Source organism: Enoplosus armatus, chromosome 18, assembly GCF_043641665.1.
Source record: "Enoplosus armatus isolate fEnoArm2 chromosome 18, fEnoArm2.hap1, whole genome shotgun sequence".
Lineage (NCBI taxonomy): Eukaryota > Metazoa > Chordata > Actinopteri > Centrarchiformes > Enoplosidae > Enoplosus > Enoplosus armatus.
In genome coordinates this window covers 15,444,781-15,470,776 of record NC_092197.1, presented here as the reverse complement: position 1 = coordinate 15,470,776, position 25,996 = coordinate 15,444,781, and the positions used below count along the sequence as shown (strand labels likewise).

General features: G+C 41.9%; 1 protein-coding gene across 1 annotated transcript; it reads right to left on the bottom strand.

Annotated features, from left to right (window-relative positions):
* Window positions 1-694: 694 nt before the first annotated feature.
* On the bottom strand, window positions 695-25,590 carry musk (muscle, skeletal, receptor tyrosine kinase). The gene is made up of 17 exons (XM_070924832.1): window positions 25,509-25,590; window positions 20,968-21,094; window positions 20,639-20,790; window positions 20,375-20,502; window positions 19,900-20,041; window positions 19,641-19,765; window positions 15,945-16,104; window positions 15,437-15,443; window positions 14,076-14,339; window positions 13,732-13,925; window positions 13,011-13,034; window positions 12,800-12,888; window positions 8,852-9,026; window positions 8,067-8,253; window positions 7,797-7,988; window positions 5,292-5,440; window positions 695-1,395 (listed from the first exon to the last, which is right to left on the bottom strand). The coding sequence occupies exons 1-17, from the start codon at window positions 25,588-25,590 to the stop codon at window positions 695-697; spliced, it is 2,898 nt and encodes a 965-aa protein (XP_070780933.1).
* Window positions 25,591-25,996: the final 406 nt, after the last annotated feature.

Genomic DNA, 25,996 nt, shown 5'->3' with positions numbered 1-25,996 from the left:
AAAAAGAAACAAAAAAATGGTAAAACGAGAATGCCCCAAAAATGGAATAGCAGCTTGTCTATAAAAACAATCAACAGCAGTGGTTTAAAGTGATTGTGTGCCGCTGTGGAATTTGCTACAGGTGACAATAACAAAAAGGCTTTTTAAATGTAGTTACTATGAAGCATTGACATTTTTTAGTGGTCAGACCAACAGCTTGACAGCTCGAAATGAGGAAGAAAAAAAAGCAATCCAACAATTCCACATGCAATGGAGGAAGCGTAATGTTTGCTTCTGTATCTAAAATAGTAAAGGGCATACCTGCATGGTTATTGGCTTCAAGTCTTCAAAGGTTAAGGCTCTGGGATCAAGGGTTAGAGTCTATTCATACATGCATATAAAATCTTTCATAAATAAAGCAGACCTGTCCGATGGATATGTGCTGGTGGATGGTTTACAGTCTAGTCCGAAAACACTACAACATTCCTTAAAAACAATTCCTGAACTGAAGAAGTAAGCAATATGCAAATGACTGAAATATGACAGGTGTTGTGATGTTGTGATGACTGAAATGTACTGTTTAGGTATTCTATGTATGCTCAGGCTCAGTGTCAGGGTTCATTTAAAGTGTGTTTTCAGGCACCAAGTCACCACAAAAGTCAATGTTGTTGTTTTTTTGCACAGAGACAAATATTTTTTGTGAAACGTTGCCGGGTTAGCAGTCAGCCTCGGCGTCAGCATTCAGGTTGAGTGTGTTTTGATGCATGCGCTCCAGTATCCGATGTATACTACTGAAACTGGGCCTATCTGATGGGTGTGTGCTCCAGCAGAGCCTCATCAGATTATACAGCTCCAGAGGACAGTTCTCGGGACAGGAGAGGATGTGACCGTCCCTCACATAGTAAATAACCTCCTCATGACCCATTCCGTAGTACGGCTGCATCCCATTGGAGAAAATCTCCCATAACACCACGCCATAGGCCCACACGTCTGATTCAGTGGTGTAGCGGTTATAGAAGATCGACTCTGGGGGCATCCAGCGAATGGGGATGGCATCATTCTCGTTGGCTTTGTAGTAATCGGCCGAGTAGATGTTTCTGGAGAGGCCGAAGTCTGCGATCTTCACCACCATTTCCTCCCCAACCAGGCAGTTCCGGGTTGCAAGGTCACGATGGACGAATTTGCGCTCGGACAGGTAGGCCATTCCTGCAGCGATCTGCTTGGAAATCGACAACAGCTCAGTGCAGGAGAGAAGCCCCGCCTCCAGCTCGGAGGAAAAACTGCGACCCGACAGGCTGGCACGGCTGAGGGTGCGCACCGACTGGGTTGGAGATCGGCGGCGCAGGAACTCGTTGAGGTCACCGTGGGCCATGTACTCGAACATCAGACACATGGGTTTACCCACCGCACACACACCTGGGGGAGAAAGCATACAGGCGACTTTATTTCAAGGAGTGTGAGTTGTGCATCTTCCCACCACAGAGGTTTGAGAGTACAAATACACAACCGTGTAAACATATTGGTGACATCATTAAACCGCGCTGAATCAAGTGTGCTTTTTCATCATACAGCGTCATACAATGAGTTCATTCACTGTAAAAGGTAAATAAATATTCCGCCTAGACATAAACACAGACGAAACCATCGTGATGTGTGCACGCTCACGAATAAACCCTCACGCACAGTGGATGTACAGTCTTACATTAGTGGCCCTGTGATGTAAACATAGTATGTTTCTAAATTAACCCTGTGTTCTCCTGAGCCTGTCTGCGCTGCGGGAAAATACAGGCAATTAAAGAGAATTTCTAAAACTGGGAGTGTTATGATTGTGGCTGCACTTCTTGTATCTCAGATGCGATTAACTTAATTTAGGTTGCTGGAGACCGAAAATGTTGTGTGTGTTTTTGGCAGTGAGGGCTTCCACAGCTGCCACAACTGAACTTGTTTGTATCCTTGATGTGGAAAGAAAGTGTTTTGATATGTTATTTAACATTTTTCATCTAAATTAATTCCTTAATTAATGAATTTCCATCAAATACGGTGGACATACAACCTAGCCATATCTATGAAATGGTATGTTTTCATGATTTTAAGCTTAAAATGTCAAGGACAGGACTGAAGTCTTTGGGTGTAATATTGTAGCATGGGCAGAGGTGTGCACTCACCAAATTCATTCTACTTTACTTACTACGTATTTACTTTACCTCTCTAAAAGAGCGGCTGTCCGCTTGTTTATCTATGCATTCCTGTAAATGCTTTTTACAGCGTGCACTGTTTGGAGGAGTTACAGCACACACTGTTAAGACTGTGCAGAGCCCAAAACCGCCCTGCAGAAGTTGTAGAAGTGCCACTCATGTAACCTGGCATCCACAACCAGATTTTGAATACTTTATGGGAAAAAAATAATAACAAATCACCAGGTCTGCCAACAAGAGAAGAAATTCCCCCACTGGAATCAGACAGTAGTTTCAGTTTCTCTTTCTGCTGCCAATTTTAGTTTGAGGCCTTGCAGATCTCATCTGTGTCCTTTCCAATTCAGCCCACGATTTGTGCACTTCATGTGGTTAGTGTACTGACATGCACTGAGTCACACTGGCCACAATCATAATTTTGATTTAGTGCACTTTGCTGCTTCTGTTTCTGTGTGAAACAGGAATTGGAACCTCGATGACCCGCCGGTAGTCATTTCGAGCTCTTTCAAACTTTGTTCAAAACCCACAGAACAAAATAAAAAGTACCCCAAAATACCACATATGTCAGGCTGAAGTTTGGGGAAAGGTGATGCACAAAACATCGAGAATATCTCCATTGTGCAGCCATTAAAAGGAGTCTTAGGTTTATATATTTCACTGTGGAAACATCCTAGTGTCAGACAATGTGGAATAAGATTATTTTCTCAACCTTAAATCTAATTACAGGGTTAAGGAAAACTCCGGGTGCTATATTGTAGTACTGCATACTTGGGTGGTAGGTGTGTTTTGTTTTTTTAATAATGATTTGCCATTTAACTGTAACGTCCAAGTCAGCACACAAGAATTGCAACAACAACATTGGTTAGGAACTTCAGGCGAGAAGAGGAGGCTTGGAGGTCATGCTCAGTTAGTTCATGTCCTGTGGGTCACAGAGTGGGACAGCTCCCCAGAGAACAAGCTCTGATTACTGTTCCCTGGGGGGGGGGGGGTATGTGTGTGTGTGTGTCCACAAACAGGACTGCAGTTCAACAGTAGCAGCCTTGGCTGAAGGTCAGTAGCTGGATCAAAATGTTTCCCTCCATCGCTAAATATACAGAAAACAGAGGCCCCATCATGGACACACATATATATATATATATATATATATATATATATATATCTCCAATGTTGAAACATGCATGTTACAGATGATGCATATATTTTTACACATGATTTGCGGTGTATTATTAGTCCAGAGGGTAATTAGAGGTTAACTAAATAATTGAATCAACTCTGGTTTCATGTGAACCGGTGTTAGTGTGTCACTCTCCAGATGACTCATCCAAAATGAGAGTCACTCAAAACTGAACAGAAAACATTTGCTACTGCAGTAAGACACACGTCTGAAAAATCTCTCTTTTTTTCTGCAGTGGTGAATGTTGATTGAAAAATATTTCACAACCACTGGAGCCATAAAATGGACCAAAGTAAACAAACTTTCAGCGCAGCCAATGACCAATGACCAATGACCCTGTTTACTCACTGACAGCGCCACATAGAGCGCGTTGTATCTCTAAACGTCTTCCTGCGAGTATATTTGGATGCAAGCTGTTTGTATTAGATTAGATAGGCTGTATTAGTGGAGATAAACTTTAATAGAGGACATTTGTTTTACTCAGGCCAACAAAGCTACATTAGCTGTCAAGCAGCACTTGTTTACAGGCAAACAATCCTATCTGTATCTCTAGCGGTTTTATAGCACTACAATGAAAGAGATCTGAGGAGAATGACTTCATTCAGGAGAATTACAGCATGGGAGTGGAAATTAGGGCCTGAATTTACAAAAAACACTCCCACGGAAGAAATTTACTACTTCTTACAAACATCTTTTGGTTGCTTTTGCATGTACCACCGAGATGATCAGGCAACTGCAAAGTGAACGAGGGAAGAAGAGGACTTTTCTCGTCATTCAGGGCAAACCTTTGTCGTTTCTAAGTTTTTTTTACAAGCTTAAATGTCCTGTGGCTTATTATAAAAAGCAAAGCCACAGCTAAAATTCAGATTTCAAAACACAAAGGTTTTACTAGGAGACAAGATCCTTCTTCCCCTACAGCAAAAAGAAACTACAGAACAAGAACTGCCAAAAGCATAGCAATCTGAATGTATTGCTTTTAGATAAGTAAAAAAAACAAAACACACCATCATCATATGGACTTAGGAAAGAGATATATTTTAGGTGTTTTTGTTTGACTTTGATCATCTTATTTTGAAGTATTGTGCACTGGAGACTGACTCGTTGTCTATTCCCTTGGCTGCTGTGTTAATTGACCATGAAGCACAGCAAAGGAGCCCATCACAGCATGGGGGTGTAAAAAGTCAAAAAAGAGCAGCACTACAGGTGACACAGATGATAGCTTGATGACTGAATGATGCAGTTATCCAATAGGATGCCTTGAATGTGTTGGCTGAAAATGTATAAAACTGGCTCCAAATCGCTGCGTCTGTTTGGCCGCTTGATGAAGGCGTGAGCCAAAGCACTGGGCTCTGGTTCAGCAAAGTGCTGTTGGAGAAAAGATGATTACCGAAAGAGCAAGTCTGTGTGTGGTCCTTCTTCTTCCCCTCAGTTTTTTTGTTGCCTAACCTTCACCAAAAGCCATAAAACCTACCACTAGTTGCCAAGACTGAATATCAGGGAAACCAAATAAAAATTTGACTGTAAAGTTTGCAAAATAAATGATCAAAATAGATGCAGCAGAACCAGAGATGGCGTCTTTTTTTATTCCATGCATTTTTCTTCCATTGTCAAAACCTGGCACCAACATTACCCACAATGCAACTTGACCACAGACAGTTTGGTCAGAGATTCGTGTGTGTTATGCTGGTAGCGGCTAATGTAGCCTCAAGCCACTAGCCTCAAGCAGGGATGAGGAGCAGGCTACAGAGGTCTGGTGATTTTCAAACTTGTAGTCTTCAGCCCCAAATGATGCTGACTCACTGACCTCACTTTATCAGGCAGTTTATCAGACTTCACACAGCTGGAGCCTCAATATAAAATCCAGCTGTGAGTGCAGCCTCTTTGGAAATCTGGTTGCGGCCTTCTCTCACACACACACACACACACACACACACAAACATACTAACCCAGGAGCCGTACGATGTTTGGATGGTCAAATTGAGCCATGAGTGCGGCCTCTCTCTGGAAGTCATTCTGCATGTCAGCCGAGGCTTCCTCCTTCAGCATCTTCACAGCCACCATCGTGAAAGACTCCATCGGCAGCAGGCCTGGTGCTCTGCAACCAACAGACATGCACAAACATATTAAAGCCGCATGCAACTGTTGAAAAGAAAAAGAGACAATTTAAAGATTGTTTGTTTGTGTCGAGCTTTGCTTTGCATGTGCATGAAAACATTCAAAAATATATAAATGCACAATATCGTGAATTTCATTGTTGTGTATTTTTTCGGTGATGCATTTACCAGATTTCAGCAACCATGTGTTTTGAATGTGTCTCTTGAGTCTTCTAACAAGCAGCCTAGCAAAACAGTGCTACAACTGTATTAGTGCAGTGCACTGCAAATGTCAGTCCCTTAGAGGAAACATGCATTCAACACACATACATACACACACTTCCTGTGTTGTCGCTAGAGGGGCAAACTAAAGCCAACAGTTTGTTTACTCAGTTTCTCAGTGTAGATTTATATATAGCTTACACACACACACACACACACACACACACACACACAAACACACATATGGAAACACTCACTCAGCCATACATGCATACACTCTCACACATTGGGAAACTACAGATCGAAGTCCATCTGTCAGGGAAGAAGATATTTACTCCTCGGGTCTATTTATGTCCCTGTGTATTTTGTGTGTGTGTGTGTCGCCATGTGTCGCCTGTGTGTTTATATGTTTCTCTGTACACTTCAGTGCATGTGCAAGGAAAAAGTCTGTATTTGCACATGTTGTCTGTTTGTAAGTACAAATTTGAGTTTTAGACTAGGATGTGGTCATTTTGGTCCATCCTCACGTGCTACTGGTGGTGTTAAAGGGCCAAGACCTAGTTTTAGGGTAAAGGTCAAATTAGGTGTTTAGGTTGAGGGTGGGCATCTAGTTGTAATAGTTAAGATTACACACTAAGGAATAAATTATACTACTATAGTCATACAAATGTGTGTGTATGAGTGTGTGTGTGTGTGTGTGTGTGTGTGTGTATATTATGTTCTCAGGGGTGTCCATATACTGCACCATTCCAGTTTTCACTAAGGGATTACCAGCTAGCCTGAAGGACATCTCCCATATGCTATAATGCTGTGCGGACTGAACTACTACATGTTCTGTTCCCCCATTTATCTGTCGTGGCATTAAAGCTCTATGTGGTGTCCGTGCAGCGTCATGGATAGAAGGTCGTAATTCTCAACTGCAGTCTATGACATGATGGACAATAAATGTGTTTGTTGTTGCTCTGCAATCTTACAGTATCCAGTACACTATAGAACAGAACACTGTAGGCACTTCTGAAGGGTCCTATTACTACACATTACTCCTGTATAAATCAACTAATTCAAAGTTAATATATTACTTTGAAAACAAGTTATCACATCGAGGTTCATTCTTGACTATTTCTGCAACTGAGGTGAACAACCAATCGATGGAATGTCTTCCAGAAGAGATTGTCCAAAAATGTTCGCCGTTATCCCCTTATTTACGCAATATTAAATCTCCCCTCCTCTCTATAACGGTCAGCTTTTCACTCCATCTTTGAGCGTGGCCGTTCCTAGCAAGTATAAACACATTTGATTTCAGACGAAGTAGTTCTGTTCGACCCTTACTCTCTAAGCTCCCTCTCTGAAAATGTGAGTTTATAGTCCTTCAGGCTAGCTGGTGATCCCTTAGTCTCACAGGATCAGAAAAACTCTCATCTCTATATTTTATCACTTCTGCTGCCCTGAATTCTTTCTTTTAATTGGCTGCAGTGGGCATCAGTCAAGGATGGATTAGCTTTCAGTGGCTGTGAAATCCTGTGACAGGTAGGTTGAGATTGAGTCATTATTCTACACAGTGGTTTGACAAGAGTCAGTTATGATATAAAAAATGTTGTTGACAGTGTCTTATAAATAAAGTGTTCAGATTTTTTATAGATTCATGACATTTTAGAAATGCAGCCACTGTATGACCCAGGTCTGGTATTGAGTCTGATCATAGGGATTAGTTTGAGACACTCGTGCCTTGCTGTGAACACGGTCAGTGTGGCGTGAAAGTGACACCTACAGCAGGTCTCCTTGTGACTCTGTGAATGACGCAGCCCTTCTCAGAATGACCAGTGGCCTTGTTTAGCCACTCTACTCCCCTCTTTCTCTCTCCAAATCCTGTCTGACCCCTTTCTCTTCCTCTGCCGGAGAAATAACCATATCATCATGCTTGCCTCTGGCAGCGATTGTGATGATGACATGGCAATATTAAATATTAGTCTGAGTGATGTAATCTCTCTCTCTCTCTCTCTCTCTCTCTCTCTCTCTCCTGTTTGAGGTGGAAGGCTCCTCAACCTCTCCTTATCATTTTTATCGCCCACTTGGATAGAGTCTACATCCATTTCCCCTTTCCTCCCCTTTCCCCTCTGCTTCATCTCCCCCACTCACTTGGCTTGGAAAACCCGTCCAAAGGCTCCCTCTCCAATGTCTCTGACATATTGGATATTATTTCGGGGATACTCTAGCGCCAGCAGCTTTGAGTTCAGCAGCAGGGGAACCCGCTGGTACATGGGGTTGGGGTGGAGTCGATCCAGCAGGAGCTCCGACGGGAGAGCACTCATCGTCGGGGTCTCCATCGCTCTACGTGAAAGACAGAGGCTGTGAGGACGTGGACACACAGATACATAATGAAAACTGTGCACCTCGTTTGTCTCTCACCTCTTCCGGTTTCTCCACTGCTTCCTCCGTCTGCGGCAGCCAAGGATGATGATGGTGAGGAAGACCGCAGCGGCAAGTGCGGTCAGGATGATGACGATGACGGACATGGAGTAAGCTGGAGACGATACTGTGGCCGTGGGAGGGAGGCGAGGAGTCTGACGAGGGCCTGATGGCTCTGGCTTCATCACTGACAGACACACAGCAAGTTAAAGTCAAGGTGCTATGCTACTATAAACTGTAATCTCCAAACTTTGCCTTAATTTTAATTATTTTAAAAATCTATTATTTCATCAGTACTGGAAAGTCTGACTAGAACCAAGCATTTAATTAGTTTATTTGTTATTATGTTAATATGGAGCAAATGAGTCATGTGGGCCCTTGAACTATCTATAATAATCTATCTATGCTAAAATTTGCAGATGCAGAAACAGAAGACAATGTTAAATAATATAATAACCTTTACCAAAAGTTTAAGGGGTGTCAGAGATAACATAACACTGTTTAAGAGGTGTAAATCCGGCCCATTTATATTAGATTGTCCATTCGATTCTGCACTGTATTATGTTAGGCTACACAGTGGCTAACACGTAAGTGAGAGCAGCAACAGCTTGTGAGGCTGGAACGACATCCAATATAGCATCACAACTGTATAAATAAATGGTGAGGGGACAGTGTCTGCAGTAAATGTCTTGTCTGAGGCTGGTGGGCTAATCTACAGTCGCATGTTAGCTGCTAACTGGTGAGGTAGCATCCTACAAGGGACAGAAGACATCAGAAAGCAGTACCTGATACCATGCTTGTCTCACCACACAGCGGCACAGCGCAGTACTCCCAACGTATGTTGGGATTGGAGGTGAAACACCAGGGCTTGTCGCTGATTCCTCCCGGGTTCCTGCAGTTGTTGCCTGAGTTCTTCAACTCTGGGATCACATCCACGGACAGGCGGTGCTGGTGGGGGACCTACAGGACAAGACAGATCAATAAATCAACGAGGAGAAGAGTTTAGAGCTACTAAGTAATATCTAAAAGTAATAAGCAATACAGAACCAGCTAAAGGGGAACAGGGGAGGTTGAGTGTTCTTGACAATTGTAGCATTTTGGAAAGGAGCCTGTCAGAAGTTTGCTGTTTCCTCTTTCTACTCCCTAATGTGGAAGAGATGTAAGAGTACATTTGGGATCCAGCTTGTGTGTCAAGAGGTGTTTTTGAGTAAAACATTATTGTTCTGTTCTGTTCCTGACCCTGACAAGGGGTAATTTGCGGAGGAGGAAAGAGGAAACAGTCTTGAGGAATCAGTAAAGTCTGATCAATACATTTCTTGCTGTGTTTTCTCCCTGGAATGTTCGAGAGCTGTTTCTTCATCAAAAATGAAACTACGAATGCCCTTCAAATAATTTAATCCATTATTCAAGGCCCTGTCGAGGGTCTATGGTAAGGTTACAGTTTAATATCTGCAGAGGGCGTAAAACATACTACAGTGAGGAACATTAGGGGTTGCATGGTTGTTTCTTCAATCCAGAGTGCCAACTCAAACACTGAACATCTGGTGTCTTCATGTGTCATGACTCATGAGCTTTAGTCATCAAAACAGCAATGGTCCAGCAGCCTCTCCCAAGAGATGTGAAGTTATGAGCTGGGTTTAACACATGCTGTAGCTGAATGTGTCAAGCAAACTGCTCACAGGGTAGCTTTCCCGTTGGTGCCAGGAATGTTAAAAACAACAAGTCCTCATACCTAAATGACATGATAGGTCATTCGTCATTGCCTTCCGAAATAATCCTATGAGCATTTCCTGATCCGGCACACCTGCCAGCAGCATGGCATCATTTGTCAGTGCTGTCACAACGTCCCACTGTCCAAAAACTACTTGGTTTACTAAAACTACTTTGTTTCGGTTAAGAAAAAACTGTGGTCATGGTTGAAGACCAACATTAACTGTTTGTAGGAGGTGGGATGCAGACAGCAGTCCAACACTCTGACACCCTGTCCATCCAATGATCCACCCACCTCCTCCCTCGGTTTTTTGGAACTATAACAATGTCCAGTTAGTTGAGCCTTTGCTTATGAAGGTGAGAAGGCATTAACATCCACATGAGGTCACTTGATGGGGAAAACAAAGGTTATTTTAGGTGCTTAAACAAACGATCAATGGTGTTGTTTTTCTGGCGAGAACCGTCTCATTGAAACCCCCAAAAGGCTCTTTTTCACAACTAAAACAGAGTTACGGTCATCAAATAATATCAACAAAAAATGCCAAAAGACAAAAATGAATAAATAAATGCATCTGGAAAATGTTATAGAATAAGTTGATTGTTACATTATTACATTACCCAGCATGTATTACGTCAATAAGAACTGTGTAAATTAACAGTTCACACCCTCTTTTGAGTAGTCATTTAATTTCCTTATATTTTATGGACTTACTATGACATGAGGCAGATGTCTTCCTGACTCATTAAATGCACAATCAGAATGACAATATGTTTTAATGTTATGTTTAATTCATCAGCAGCGTTCCCAACAGCCACTGAATCAAAGTTTGGCTGCAGTATTCCTCAATGACTCAGCACAAGATGGGACACTACTCACACTATCCACAACTTTACAGCATACATATGTGTTGAGTGTGTGCTGAACATAAATGTGAAGGGTAACATGTGACGTGTGGAATATCCGAGTTTTGTGCTGATTTCCTACAGGACTCATGTGTGTAGAGTATTTTATATCCACTATAAAAAAAGAACATCTGCTCTGTGATGCGTCGAAGGTAAATGATGACTTCAGACCGAGCCATTGCTGAATGATCTTGTGTTGTAGATTTTAGAAAAAACCCATTGACTGTGCAAAATATCAAGAACAGCTGCTTTTCCTCTGAGTCTGCTGGAGCAGACAGGTGAAAGTTACACTCTAGTTTCAACTGTAAATCCACCATCAGTTAGAGTTCAGAATGAAAATGGTACACTTAGCCTCACATTGCCCTCTGGGAGAGCAGACATTATCCCAATCATGCTTGTGTTATACTTCCAAAAGGAAATGAAGGCTTAGATGCTGGCCAGGAACTTAAGCATAATCATCAAAATGATCCCATCCTGTTTAACAGCCTACCTTTTAACTTGTGTTTGGCCAGCACATCATATCACAAGATTCTAGTGATGAGAAGTAACCTGGTTCGTTTCATTCCCCCCACCATCCAAATGCTGTGTGTAAGTATTGCTCTTACTACAACTCTGTGCACATTACTTCAACAAGTAGAGAAATCCAAAGCTTGACAGGCCTGCCATGCGTACTTTTAGATGTTCGAAGCCTGAGATAATATGGAAAATTCTGAATTCAGAAACTCAGCTCTGGGAATCATTACTGCCAATTACATTGTTTTGAGCATGATTTGTTGAGCATCTTGTGCTGCTTTTCTTGAATTCAAAGACACTTTATATTTGGAGCTACATGGTGTCTACATTCTTTATCAAACGTAAATGCACCTGTAGTGGTAGTGTAGTCCAGACAAAATATTCAAACAGACACATATGTACACTGAAAAACACACACATACACAAGCAACTCTGGCCGATATCAAGGAGACAGTAACTCCTGACCTGCGTTTGCAGATTGAAGATGATGTTTGTTGAAGGACACAGTCATTGAGCTGATAACTCTCCCAAACCAATGTGTTTGTGTGCACATTCTTGTATGAGACGGAGACTATGTTAGATGTAGCATTCATATTTTCCAGCACCATGTGCTCTAATGTGCACATGGTTTGGGGTGTGTGTATGTGTGTGTGTGAGGGAAGAAAATGTATTTGTGAACTGAAAGTGTAAGCCAACATTGTTGGAGAGAAGAAGAGAGAGAATGCGCAAATATTTGTAAATCGCATTAGAGAGCAAACACTCTCTCATTTTCACATATGTCTGTGTGTGTGTGTGTGTGTGTGTGTGTGTGTGTGTGTGTGTGTGTGAACGAGTGTAACATGTTAGAGTGTGTGTGTGTAAGTGATGGAGTCTGTGCAGCATATGCGTGTGAAAGCTAATTGCTTCCAGAGGCAGGATGTGACACGATGAGCCCCTCCTTCTCTGCTGATCTGGCACACAGACACACACACACACACACACACACACACACACTGCACAGGAGAGTAGTAACAGTTCACCCAAACAGACCCTCTCACTGAGCAAAGCCATAAAAACATAAAGAGGCTTTTGGGCCACAGGGAATGTGTGTGTTAGTGTGAGCATATGTATGTGTGTGTGTGTGTGTGTGTGTGTGTGTGTGCTTGTGTTTGCACTTGTAAGCACTTTTGCATGTTTTTCTGTTTCTGGTTAGAGGTCAGGAATGTTTGATATAAAACTGAACATCCACACACTAAATATCAGTCACACTTCAATCACTCAGGCTTAAATCTGTAGGAAACTTAAGACTCTTGGATTTATAAATACAGGCATTAGACTTGCTGTCAACACCTAGAAATGTTATCAACACTGTTCAACAATCACCCGTATTCTTTTATCTTTTTCCATCTTCATTTTGTGCTGATAGTGATTGGCGGGTCATTAAGAAGCCATTATGAAGCAATAGTTTTAAACACACAACAAAATAAATATTTTGTTCCACTGCATGAGGACATTCCCATAAACAGAAACTGCATATTTGAGTTGTATTTTATTTTATGTATCTTACATACTGTGCAGTGATCTGACGTTGTGGCTTTAGAAACACACATGCACACAAACCACAATACCTGTTGGCTCCATGACTGACACGGCGTCCCGGACCTCGTCACATTCACACTGCCTTGGTAGAGACGGCCTCTGCCATCGTAACATGTTGCTGTAGATGCCAAACAGAATGGATATGGGATCAATATGTTATTTTTATCAATTGATTTCTGTGTGACATTAGTTTCGTATGACTGGATACAAATACAGTTGTGTTGCACTTTTCACACTTACTTGTAATTTGATCCCTCTTGATGTCTGAAATGTAGAAAGTAACAGATTAAACAGATATTAAGTAATCTGAATGAAAAATATATTATGGAGAAATCAATGCAGCTCTGAAGGCCCATTAAGTACAGTTAAGATTATATTACAGAGCAAACACACACTACTATGCGTAGAGAAAGCATACACCACACACACAAGTCACATGCCCACACACACAGACCTGCAGCTGTATATTTTGGCTCAGCTAGTTCGAGCCTCTTAATGACCTCATCAGTATCAGTGACCTGCAGTCCAGCAGGCCAGGCTTTATTTGGCCATCAGCAAGTAAGTGCACACAGCCAACTCCTGCTTTTCTCTTACATAACGCTCCATTTCCTTTCTGCTTTCATGCTGGAGCGCTATGCTCAAGCTAACAAATGCAGATTCTAGCAAATCAACTAAAATAAAAACAGTGAGTTGAAGCATAATGTCCATTTGATCTTGAATTCAGTGTGTTAATTACTGTCCTTCACAGTGAGAAACAGGAGACATTTGTTTCTTGTAAGACTGCACACCATAAGCTGTACACAAAGTTATGCGTTTAAACCATTTGCCAACTCGCTCCTCAGAGGAATCCATTACATTTTGACAGACAAGCATGAAAATTACATGCTCCCTGTGTGAAAACAAGAAGAAACTCTCTCATTTTGGATTACATGCTTGCTTTTCTCAGTTAGGGATATCTTACCAACAAAAGGGACATGTGTGCAAGCATCAGGGTCTGTGCGAAGACTTGGTAAGGCCTGACAGTTGGGCAGCAGTGAGCTGGGAGAGTGGGACCCAGTGACAGAGCTGAAGAGGCCGGGCTGGACTGAATTGCTGCTCTCTAGCACCAACCACTCCTTATGGCAGTACAGCTCCTTCACTGCCAGGCAGTGTTCTCTGTTTCGTAAAGGAGAAAAATACTTCAACCATTCATTCATTTAGTGATTCATTATTTTGTTAATTTACTTTCTAAATGTATTCACTTCCACGTCTTACATTCATTGGTTTGTATACTGGAACAAAAGAGCAAAGACACACATATGCTACCTGCAGACAGGTTTAGGTGCCGGTCCTAACCCTGACGGGTTGCAGTCAGGGAAGGAGGAGTGGCAGAGCAGTGAGCGCACCGCGGGGCTACACAGCATACTGAGGCCTTCCAGCTCCGTCCACCAGCTCTGAACCAGGTACTCCTGCATGTCCTCGGGGTCCGAGAGGGAGGAGTTAAAGAAAACCAGCAAATCATCTCGCAGGACGGTGCGGCACACATCTCCACGGTACGCACTGCAGTAGCCTGTGATGCCCTTGTAGAGTCTGTGGGAAGAAGACGCACATAAATATCCACACACACACTCACAACTAAAAGATTTGAGTTCTTGACCCATTTGTAAAGGGAGTTCAAAATGTGCATGTCTTTAATTCCTTTTTTTTTGTACATCAGCCTGTCTTAGTGTGGAGGTGTGTGCACAACAAAACAAAAAAAAAAACTGAAATATCTCATCCAGATGTTGTGGAAGGTTCATATGAAATTACATCCTGTCTGTCTGCCGTTGGACTTCCTTGCTGCCTCTAGATTGAGTCATACATTCATATTTAAACCTGCTTGTCTGTGTACATGGACTCTTTGAGTCTATCTGTTTCCCACTCTGTCTGGACATGATCCAAATCCATGGTCTTTCTGTCTGCCTGCCTGTCTGTCTGACAGCCTTCACTCCACGTCTCTCTCTGCCTGTCTGCATGCTGCAAACACTTACAAACTCCAGATGTCGCCTCTCGGGGAGGTTGGCGTTTCAGGAGAGTTCAAGTCAAACCATCAAACTTAAAGCTGACCTGTAAATCGATCAACCCCATCATCCCACCATGTCCTCCTTTACTTTTTCTCTATGGCTCCCTCTCTCTGCTTCTACACCCAGATGGTCCAGATGTGGTCATGAGTTGGCAAATCATGTAAGATCTAACCATTAAGCCTGATCCTTTTGTCTCTTTGTGACCTCTTTCTTCATTTTTACATCAGAAATTCTCATCAGGCATTCAAAGGCCAACCTTTTCTCTTTCTCCCCTTCTCTCTCTCTCTCTCTCTCTGTCTGCAGTTACATAGTCCAGATGTGGTAACTAGGGCTGTGTTGTGGTTCAGCAAAGTTCAAATTCAACTCACACCATATGGGTGACTGAAAGACCGAGAGAATCCCTCATGGCATTGCAGGTTTATTGAGCTAAAATGCACATTGTCTTCAGCAGACCCAGAGGAAGCAACAGCACTTAGTGTCTTCAAACACAGATGGTTATGCTGCCAGCGTAACATTTAGTCACAGGAAATGTGCTGTGTCATTTTTATGATTCAAAGTGGTTCAACTTGGCTGAAACTCGTGAAAAATAGCATATAGAAATAAGGCGCAGACCATGTCTCTTACCTCCACTCTATAGGGAAGTGGCAATATCCAGAGGATGTTGGTTGAAGAAACACAAGCAGGAGGAAAGGTGAGAAGAGGGGAGGCAGGCAGATGAGAGAAGGACAAAAGACCAAAATCAGTCTCAGTAGGAAGAGAAAACCAACCATGGTGCCTCTCTCACTAACTCATAGCTAGCTGTGAGGAGACTAAGGGACAACCAGGTGGAAGGACAGTGTGTGTGGTCAGGGAGGAAGGGGTGTGTGTGTGTTTTTTTAGGTGACTGTCGTCATGGGGTGTGATGGCATATGTGGTTGAGGTACCAACCAAATGGGGGGGGATAACAAACAGCTGAAGCCACACAAAACACAACTAACATAACTGGCAGCTAACACAACTCAAGACAAAGCAGTAACAAACCCCCTAACACACACAGAAGTGAGAGATACAAGTATCCATTTATTTTTCCACTCATTTTGGAGTCAATGATTTTATATCTTAGTGTCGAATGGAAATGAAAACACGCCCCTACCTGCGACAGTGACTTTCGCAGTTGCCTTGACAGTATTGGCTCCGGCGCTGTGTCTGTTGGAGGCCAGACATGTGTACAGAGCCGGCTTATTCACCGTCACCTTAAGGACAGACAGGACCACCTCTCCCGCCAGAGTCTCCTCGACCGATGCACCTGAGATCTGGACGAAAAAAACATTCAAAGAAAAGAAAAAGACAGCAGAAACATGTCATCATGCAAGGGCAAATTACACTTAATAATATACACAATTATACTGCCTTATAAGATGAGAATGATGTCCCCTTTCATTCAAGATAGATAGATTTGTGTTTGTCCGCTTGGGGGCAGCAGAACAACCTGAAAACACAACACTGACATACTGTGTTATCTTATAAAGTTCTTATGGTGTGTTAGGAAACTGTTGCCTAAGGAAAAATCCAAGAGACGCAGAGAAACATTAGCATTCATTCGGAGTTGTGTTTCTGTCCTCCTGTTAAACACAAGTATAATATTCACTGTATTTCAGTCTCTCTTGAGCTGCTAGATGCTCCACTATGTTCACCAGCTAGCTGCTAATGTTGGCTGTCTGTCGTTTGGCGCTGGGCAGGTAACATACAGTGGGTTTTTAGAGCTTTTTTACAATGAAAACAGGTGCCTGCTGCAGCAGAAACAGGGTTGATGAAAGTGCTGAATTATAACAGTAAAGTTGTCGAGTGGAAAACCAAACGCCCCATAGAGCTGGGGGGTACCGCAGAATTGGGTGCTAATTCTCTGTGGGTTTGTCACTTCAAGTGACCCCTTTGACAGTTGTTCATATAAAAGTATTGATTAGTGCAGCTTTAAAGTCTGATCTCACTGTAACTATATTGCCTTATAAGATCAAACTTATATATATGATAAGTTCCAGGTAACCAGGTGAGAATTTGGTCAAAGATCTCACAATAACAGCCGAGAAACACACTTGAGTTGTGTGAAAACATTTCGCAGCAGAGTGAACAGAACAGATTATGAAAATAGGAAAATGTGTCCACCCAAACTTCTCCCATGAAATTTAAAAATGTTAAGATTTAATGTGTATGAGTATTCATACACTGATTTTATTACAGTCTCCAGGGTGTTGAGTTGATAAGAGTGCCTACACTATGTGACTCACATCAATATAACCACTTGTAATCATTTAGAAGATTTAAAAATTCCCTGGTATTCACACTGGGCAGATGGAGCCAGATGAAATGTGTTTGTTGTTTTTAGTTCCTGTATTCACACTTACATGTATATAAATGATATATGTAAGAGTCTGTGGTGTGTGTGTGTGTGTGTGTGTGTGTGTGTGTGTGTGTGTGTGTGTGAGTGGGTGAGTCAAGGTGCTGATGTGCGACGCGTCTATATTTGAAGCTGTGTCTGACACCCCGTTTTTAGGACGAGCTCGAAATTAATGACCTCAACAAGCTGCCAGAAAAGTAGCTCACACAGTCATTTTAATCAGCACACACACACACACACACACACACACACACATAGTATTTACAAGCATTATGGGCCTGTAATCACATTGTAGCTAGCACCCAAGACTATTAAATAGCCAGACATTATGTGGTGTATGTCTGCCCGCAATGGCACGCATGAAAAATGTCTGCTGCCTGGTTGAAAAAAAAGTCCTGTTTGACTTTCTTAAAGTGGTCAGGTATGTAATGTCCATGATTTAAAATAAAAAACATAATACAGTTCAGTAGCCAATTAGGTGTTATTAGGTATAGTTCTTTTTTTTATGACAAAGTGTCCCGGTGTTTTACTTGCTGCACTTTTGAAAGACAAAAACAAAAAGACTGCTCCCACTTGGCATGAGTCATGAATAATGTCTTCTTCTAATGTCCCAAAAAGCATCGCATGTGGTTATAACTGCAAAGCTGATTAAAACCAAACCATCACAATGACTCACATGTTAGAACGTAATCATTCAATTGCTAGACTTAAATTGATTGGTGCGTGCATCTTAACAACTGGTCACTTGGCTCTGGGTCACAAAATCAGTTTCAGTTATGTTGCTTGCTTAAAATATTCATCAGCAGGTACCTTTATACCTGCGTGAGTTATTTTTCTTTTTATGATCTCTATACATGTACAACAGCTATATAACCAAGTCAGCGGTTAACACGAACCATTCAACACCTTGAGAGCCTTTGTGCTTGCTCCCTTGAAAAAAAGACAACCCCATTAAAGCTGATAACACTGTGCATCATTGGCTAAATGGAAGGCAATCTCTTCAATCCTCTGTCATCATAATGAGAATTCCATTGCTGTTTATATCACTGATCCCACGCCATTGGCTGGGTGTGTGTGTGTGTGTGTGTGTGTGTGTGTGAAGGAGAGAGACACGCAGGGAGAGAGCGAGGGATAAGTGGGTAATTCCTTGTATGTTTGCATTACAGTATACTGCATGTGTGTGTGGATTTGTGTTCCTAGCGTCCTGGTTTCCCTATTTGCCCATGCTCACGTGCCCATGCCTACATCGCTATAAAAGGAATTTGCTTCTGTGTTATGATGTTAATTGTTTTGTTGATGAAGCCACATAGAGATCCCATCTAAACATTTTTAAAGACACAAAATAATTGGTGCCTAATATGTTTTTTTCCCCTAAAAAGTTAAATTAACTAGTTTAGTTTTAGAATTTATGAACATGCACAACACTGTTCATTTCAAAAGTGTAACTATTAGACACGAGAGGTCTCATACTTCACTGAAAGTCAATTCTCAGTATGTGTGCTTTGGAGGCTCATTTACTCTTGTGTAAAGTTGCATATAGGAACATGATTGCCTCCAAACTAGTGATGTGATGTCACAAAAACCATCTGTGTCAAACTGAGATTTAAGGGGAGCAAAGAGAAACTTTAAGACCAAAAGAAATGGGGCACACAGCCATTATAGACCTATTGGGGATGTGCGACTGCATCAGCAGGGCAGATACTGTATGTCTGACACCAAACAAGAGATCCACTGGAGAACCGGTACTGAACAAGTGATGGATCTGCTTGTAAATGGACGTTAGGTCAATGTATTTACACAGTAGATTGTTGTGTCTGTTCTTTGGATTAGCTAGGTATGTGTTTGCTGCTAATTTGACACAAATGATAATGCTAATGTGCAGGCATTAATCCACTAAATAAGTTAGCTAGTATAATTGTATTCTTCTCAGACATATGCAACAGTATGTGAAGATGAAGGTTTCATAACCAAAACTTAATGTGAGTGTTTCATCAGATCAGACAGTAAGGCATGTTGGCTTTCTTGGCTATCTACTTTGTTATTGTCGCAGCTTTCCCATTATGTAAGGCTGTGCAGCTGACAATGTGTCACAATGTCAGCTACGTGATAAAATTCATCTGAAGCTGGCTGTGTTGACTGACATTTGAGCCAAACTCAACCACTGTGAAGGAGACGAGAATATTCCTGGAGAGATCACAAGCATTTATGGGAGACTGAGGGGACATGGGTGGATGGATGGAGCTACCACCATCAACAATGTTATTACTTTGGATTTGATTCCAATAATTCAGTGGAGAGCTTTAGTGTTTTAGACCCTGATAGAGATACAGTTATAGAGATACAATGAATTCAGAAACAGAAAAATATCAACATCAGTAAAGGACCATTTATAAACACTTGCTTTCACACACACACACACACACACACACACACACACTGAACCTGAACACTCACAGTATTTCCATTTTCCAGCCAGGTGATGGTGGGGATCGGATTTCCTGTGGCGTTACACTCCAGGGAAATCTGGCTGCCATATGCTACTCTCTTCTCCTTCGGAACCCGCAGGATTCGTGCTGGAGCTGAACACAGAGACAGAGATTCAGATACATACACTGCAACCAAACTATTGTATTCCACTGTTTTGAAATACAGCTTTTTAAGCACATAATGCACATGCTAAGTACAGAAAGTGAGGGCACATTTAAATACATACCCTGTACTTCTATGGTGACAGGCTTTGAAAAGGCCAAACCAAAGCTATTCCTGGCCACACAGCGATACTGTCCCGCATCCTCCTTCTGTATGTTATGGATCTTCAGCGCACCATAGTCAAGAATGGTAACACGGTCACTGATCTGGGAGGAATGAGACGATTATTCCCCTTTTTTTCTTTGTTTTAAAGATAGGATTGATTTCTTAACTTTATTATAGCGTTTTCTTTTTATCTAATGCTATGGGACACTAGAAGCCCAGCCAAAAAAGGGGACATGCTAATATGCTAATATACGGTCTGGATACCTTTGCAGTCTGCACTCATTCCCAGCCCTGGTCCAGGGTTAGATCCAAACAGACAGATACAAACTATGCTGCACTATACTCTCAGCCAATGATTATCTAACATAAGTCAAATCAATGAAAAGTTTCAGGTAGCTGGAACAACAACTTCCTGTTGTTGTGTGTGTGCATACCTTGATAAGCTCATCATCTTTGAGCCAGGTCACATCTGGTTTGGGGTTGCCGAGGGTAACACAGGGCAACACTGCTTTGGATTCTACCAGAAGGGTGACATTGGTAGGATGGCGTTTGATCTGTGGCTCTGATGGAGAGACAGACAGGACAAGAGAGACAAGATACAATGATTCAGCCTTTTTGTCTCAATGCTACTGTGAGTGTGTTGTTTTTAATGGAATTGTACCATCCAGCCCAACAAGCTTGGGAGAAAGCAGACGTACTCATCTTTAGCTGCAGCGCTCCACAGCTCTTGGCCGGCTCTCCAATACCGTTACTGGCGAGGCAGCAGTACTCTCCATTGTCTGACTCTCTTACACGAGGGATGATTAGCATCTGTCCCCGTTCCCTGGTAATGTACCGGGGGTCATAAAACCTGGTGGGGAAACTGATTGTGAGCGGAAGGGACCAAACTCAACAACAACAAAAAAAAAATACTTTGGCATTTTGCATCAAATATGTAGCCAAAATAAAGATAAAAACAAGTATTTCACAGATGACCCTTTGAATTTGCTGCATGCTGTAGTTGAAAGAGGTTTAGGTGCAAACTTACATTATTGGGTGGTTATTCTTGGTCCAAGTGATTTCAGCGGGGGGGCGGGACTCCACCTCGCAGATGAAGGTGGCATTGTGATCCAGTAGCACATCCACTGTCTCTAATAAGGTGATGATACGAGGCGCTAGGCGTTGAACATACGAAGAAAACACAAAAGACTTTTGTAACAAGAAATCACTTTTCTGTACAAATACAGTACACGTCATCGTCACACTTGAGCTGAATCACTGTAGTTTCTTTATAATACACTACAGCTTCACAGGGACGTGTGAGCAGCTGCATCTTTTCAGCCAAATTATTTGACATTCTTGGCATTCCTGTTTTAGATTGAGTCGTCTGTTTCAGTCGCTCAGCGTCTGGCTGTGACTGATGACTAATGGGACCGGATCAGAGGTTTTTAGGTTTGTTACAGCTTTGACCTGAGTAGAGCAGAAGAACAGTGACCTTGAGGGGAAGAGACGTCTGTTTATTGGTGAAATGACATCTGAAGCATTTGGGATTTTGAAACTGTTTATAAAATATTGAGAAAGAGGAGGAGAAAAAAAATGATTAGAGGGAAAGAATGATGAAAGAAAAGAAAGAAAGGGAAAGATATATAGTTGAACTCAATCTGAAGTTATGAGGTTTATTACAGCTTTATTTTTTCATTCAAGCTGAAGTTGAAGTTTTAATTTAAGGTTCAAGGATAGGCTTCATCCCCAGTGCAAACACTGTTCTCCACTATCTCGTTTTAACAGATGGTCTTTGTTAAAAGGAAAGTGGGTGAATTACCAGTTCTGTGTACACTGAATATATAAATTATTAGAACCACCTGTTCTCTTTCATAATATAAACCAGGTGAATCCAGAGTAAAGATGTGATCAATATTTATTTCATGCATATAGTTAGCTTCACTCGTGAAAAAAGGATTATTTTCAGACAAGTGAGATGAGGGTTAAAGGGAAAGCAACTCGCTATTAGTAAGAGTTTATTTATTTTTACCATGGGTGAATATATTGAGGAGGACAAAATGAAAGGGGGAGTAAAAACAAAGAAAAGAGTTGAAGGGGAAAAGGGATGGAAGAAGATTGTAGTAGCACGGCGGCAAAGCAGCAACTGTTTATATGTGGATTCAGATCAGAGACATCAGGGTTGCTTTAAACTTTGAATGAACTGAGAAAAGGAAGAGGCAAAATAGAAAACCGAGGAGAGGAGAAAAGGAAAGAACAGAGGTGGAGAGAAGGAATGGAGAGGAACGTGAAGGAGAAAAAGAAAGAAAGCAAGGAGAAGAAAGGAAAGGATCAGGGTTTAAAGGATGCTTGTTTTGTCTCTTGAGAAACAAAGATTTCACAATAACATAGCGGGAAAAAACAGCCCCCCCCCCCCAACACCAGGTGCTGCCGTTTGACTCATGGAAAGAAAGCTACTGTAAATCAAACTGAAACCTTGACATGAGGTTAAACCTTGGTTTTAAACAGTGGGATACAAGTACTTCCCCTTAGAAAACAAATTCAATCATGTTCATTGCATTTTCAGTACATTATAGTGGAGGCTTGGTTTTTGAGTGGGTTTGTTGCAGAATGTGTGTGTGTGTGTGTGTGTGTGTGTGTGTGTGTGTGTGTGTGTGTGTGTGTGTGTGTGTGTGTGTGTGTGTTTTTCCCCCACCATGTCACTCATGCTATTGCCAATATTATGTCTGACCAGATGGACAACATCTGAAGAATGACGGTTTCACTGTGGCTCAAGTTTGACCACATGACTCCTGAGAGAGAGCCTCTCCAGATTTGACCTCGTGAGAGGTCCCTGTTATGAAATGCTGTTTGGACACCAGAAGTGATACAGTGCTGTCAAGGCCCTCAGAGGAGGCCAGTAGACAGTGGGTCACATCTGGTCTCAGCTGTGCGTATTACAAAAACCAACTGCCACTCATTATCACATTTTTACTGTTTGTGTGCGTCCACCCCAGAACATAGAAATATAAAGTTGCTGGTGTGCAGGATGGAGCTGAAAACTGTTTGCTGCACTTTTCCAATGTATTCAAGTCTATAAATGTACAGTATGTCCTAGCCAACCAAAACATTTTTATGGTACATCTTAGTCATTTTGTCACATCGTTGTGTACTTGTTGTATTAGCTCTGCCAATTTTGCTCATACAAATGCCTTTTACAACATATTCCATTTATGTCTTCATTGTTGATGCCTTTCTCACTCAGTTTTTACTTCTGTGTAGGCCAACCTTTAAACTCCATGTCTTTCCCATAATAGTGGCCTTCTGAAGAGCCCTTAACTTATAACATCCTTTGGTTCCTTTGGTGTCTGCTTTGATTTGTCGTTTGTCCTCTAGGTTTTTTCCGTACTTTGAAACAAATTGTAAACAGTTTTCTCTCTGACTCTATCATGCAGACCAGATACAAGTTGTTGTTTTTTTGTCTGTTTTTACTTGATAATTTCATTGTGGTCGACCAAGAACAAACAAAAATAGCATTGTTCTCGTGGCATGTCAGGGGATCAGATGTCTGCTCGGGATTCATCCATTGTTTGTAGAGGTTCAGTTCACACTGACATGGTGAGCAACACTGAACACACTCTTTAACCCATCACGCTGCCTTTAAATGCATGAGTGGTCTTTATTCATTCAGCGAGATGATAATATAACAATATTGGCTCGCAGCATAGTTGACTAATTACATGGGGATTTATAGACATCTTGCTTTCGACAGAAAATGTTGATTCTACATGGTCACATGTTGTCTGCAGTAAAGGAGGTGTAATATTGTTTTGGTTTTCGCTGTCACCAGTTCATCAACATCCTTTTTATTTGTTTGCTTGCACTCATTTCAAATTAAATTCAACACAGCTAATAAAAGACAGCTCAGAAAACATGAAAGTGAATCCCTTTGTGACATCCATCTCAGCTTTGCTCAACTGTACCCACGCCTCAAAACCGCAGCAAAGAGTCAGTGATAATTATCTAATAATGCATTTTTACAGCACTTGTCAATCCAGAGCTTGCTAAATATTCATTTGCAGCCACAACTTGTAAAACTCTCCTCGATCAAGTCGCAGGAGATTAAACTTGATCTTGAGAAGCCGAGCATTGCTGGTGTTCGGTCGCTTCATTCCAGTTCAGTCTAACGAATCTTTAAAAGCAATTTTGTGCGTTTAAAGGAGTTAGTTCATTATTATGGCTTGTGGTTTTCAGGGGGGGTTTTGTGCTAGAACTTCTGTGCATAGCAAGATAAATGGTAATCAAATCCCACGGCTCTGACAATATCATATTTGCAAAAAATGCTTTTTTAAACAGTGGTTCAGTGGTTTTGGTAGAATTCCCATTCCCTGATAGCATTATTGACAGGCAAATCCTTTTTCTCAATTGTATGGACAAGTTTTTGCTGACAAGAGGCCTTCAGGGATTTGGACCGACAAGGAAGATGCCATCCACATTCGTTTCAGCCTTGTAATCACTGACACATTACACAACGCACAGGCCGTCTGCCAAGACCAGCCCTGCACCATGTCAACCCAAGCTAGCTCACCAGCTACAGTATGTACCCTGAATGTGACAGCATCTCCGCCACCTGTTTCTCTGAGCCGACCTGCAGCATGTACTGTGCATCTGTACTTATAAAACATGTATTGTATGTCAATGGTCTGCTCTGCAGGCCTGTGCATGTGCCAGCATTTGATATGGTACCCATCTCGCATGTCCTGAAATCCTGAGGCCACGGCTCAACGTGCTGTTAAGAGTCTTTAACGGCCCACGAGATGTCCATTTTTCATTATTTCTGGACCTGTTTTCTTTTACCAATACTTTCATATGCCTAGAGCAAAATAGATGAGATGTTAGTTACAGCCGCTGAAATTGATTAAAGCCTCTGAGTTCTTTTAATCAAAAAATGCGCAGGAATAAAAGTCGTATGGTCCACTTCACACAACAGTTTCTGATCATGTACTGCTGTGGTGGAGGTGAATCATATAGAAATCTGGCATAAAAGAACAACGGACGAAAAATCCAGTTCCTAAACCACCTTTACAGCCTGCAGAGAGGATATGCCAGAGTGTAGGAAGGATATAGATTTAGTCACATTTACACTATGTAGGCCTATAAACACCTTCTCCTTTTCCCTGCAGGAAGTGCTGGAAAACAGGTGATCACAGTATGTGGTCTACGTAAGTGTAAACTCAACCTGCGTTCTCTTTACAGAGGGTAAAATACAAATGCCAGAATAAAGGATGCTTACCATGAATTTCTTTTCCCCTTACCTATCCATCATTGACTGTGTTGATCTGAGCTCATCATATTTACCCACACATGTGTGCCTATATTGTTTATCTTTGTCTTTTTTCCTTCCCCTGTTTTCGTTTATTCTGTTTACATTTTGTGGTAATTATTATTAGTATATCTTACTAAGCACAAGACAGCTTCTGCACTTTTACAAATTACATACAGAATTCACACAGTTTTTATATTCACAAGACCTGAATGTGCTTGAGACACTTTTGACAACTCATGCTAAAAAAGACTCAACCGAGTGCAAGCATATGAAACCTCATGTACCTCTCTGTATCCCGTAACTTGAGGTGACCAAAGCCAGCAGAAAGAGGATCTTGAAGACTGAAATGGTTTCCACAATCTTCATCCTGGCTCTAGAATGATCCGTCTTGACAAAACTTTTTCGACAGGTAGAGAAGGAGCTGGTGGTTAGATTCCCATGGCAGGTCAGGAGACGCTCTCGTTGGTTCACTCGGTGTGTTTCTTCACTGTGTGCGTCTGCGTGTGTCGTAGCCAGGGACAGCCATGAGCTCTGTGCTCAACAAGGACCAGCTCAGTCACTCTGTGTGTGTATGTGTGTGTGTGTGTTTGTGATGGACAGTGGCAGCTGCTAGCTGTCCTCATGTACAGTCACTCAGGTTTTGTAGCCACCCTCAAAGCTCCAAAGGCACTGGAGCCTTTGGAGCTTTATCCTCATTCACAGTAATCAACAACAGCATCAGTCCACTGTTTATTCATCAAACCATAGAACAAGCTGCGTTCAAGGTTCAGCT

Excerpts from the sequence above, each read along its gene's own strand:
- musk (XM_070924832.1), bottom strand. The coding sequence starts at position 25,590 with ATGAAGATTGTGGAAACCATTTCAGTCTTCAAGATCCTCTTTCTGCTG. Across the intron at positions 12,889-13,010 it reads CAAGAGGGATCAAATTACAA|CAACATGTTACGATGGCAGA; the intron begins GTAAGTGTGAAA and ends TGGCATCTACAG. Across the intron at positions 5,441-7,796 it reads GGACGGGTTTTCCAAGCCAA|AGCACCAGGCCTGCTGCCGA; the intron begins GTGAGTGGGGGA and ends TGTTGGTTGCAG.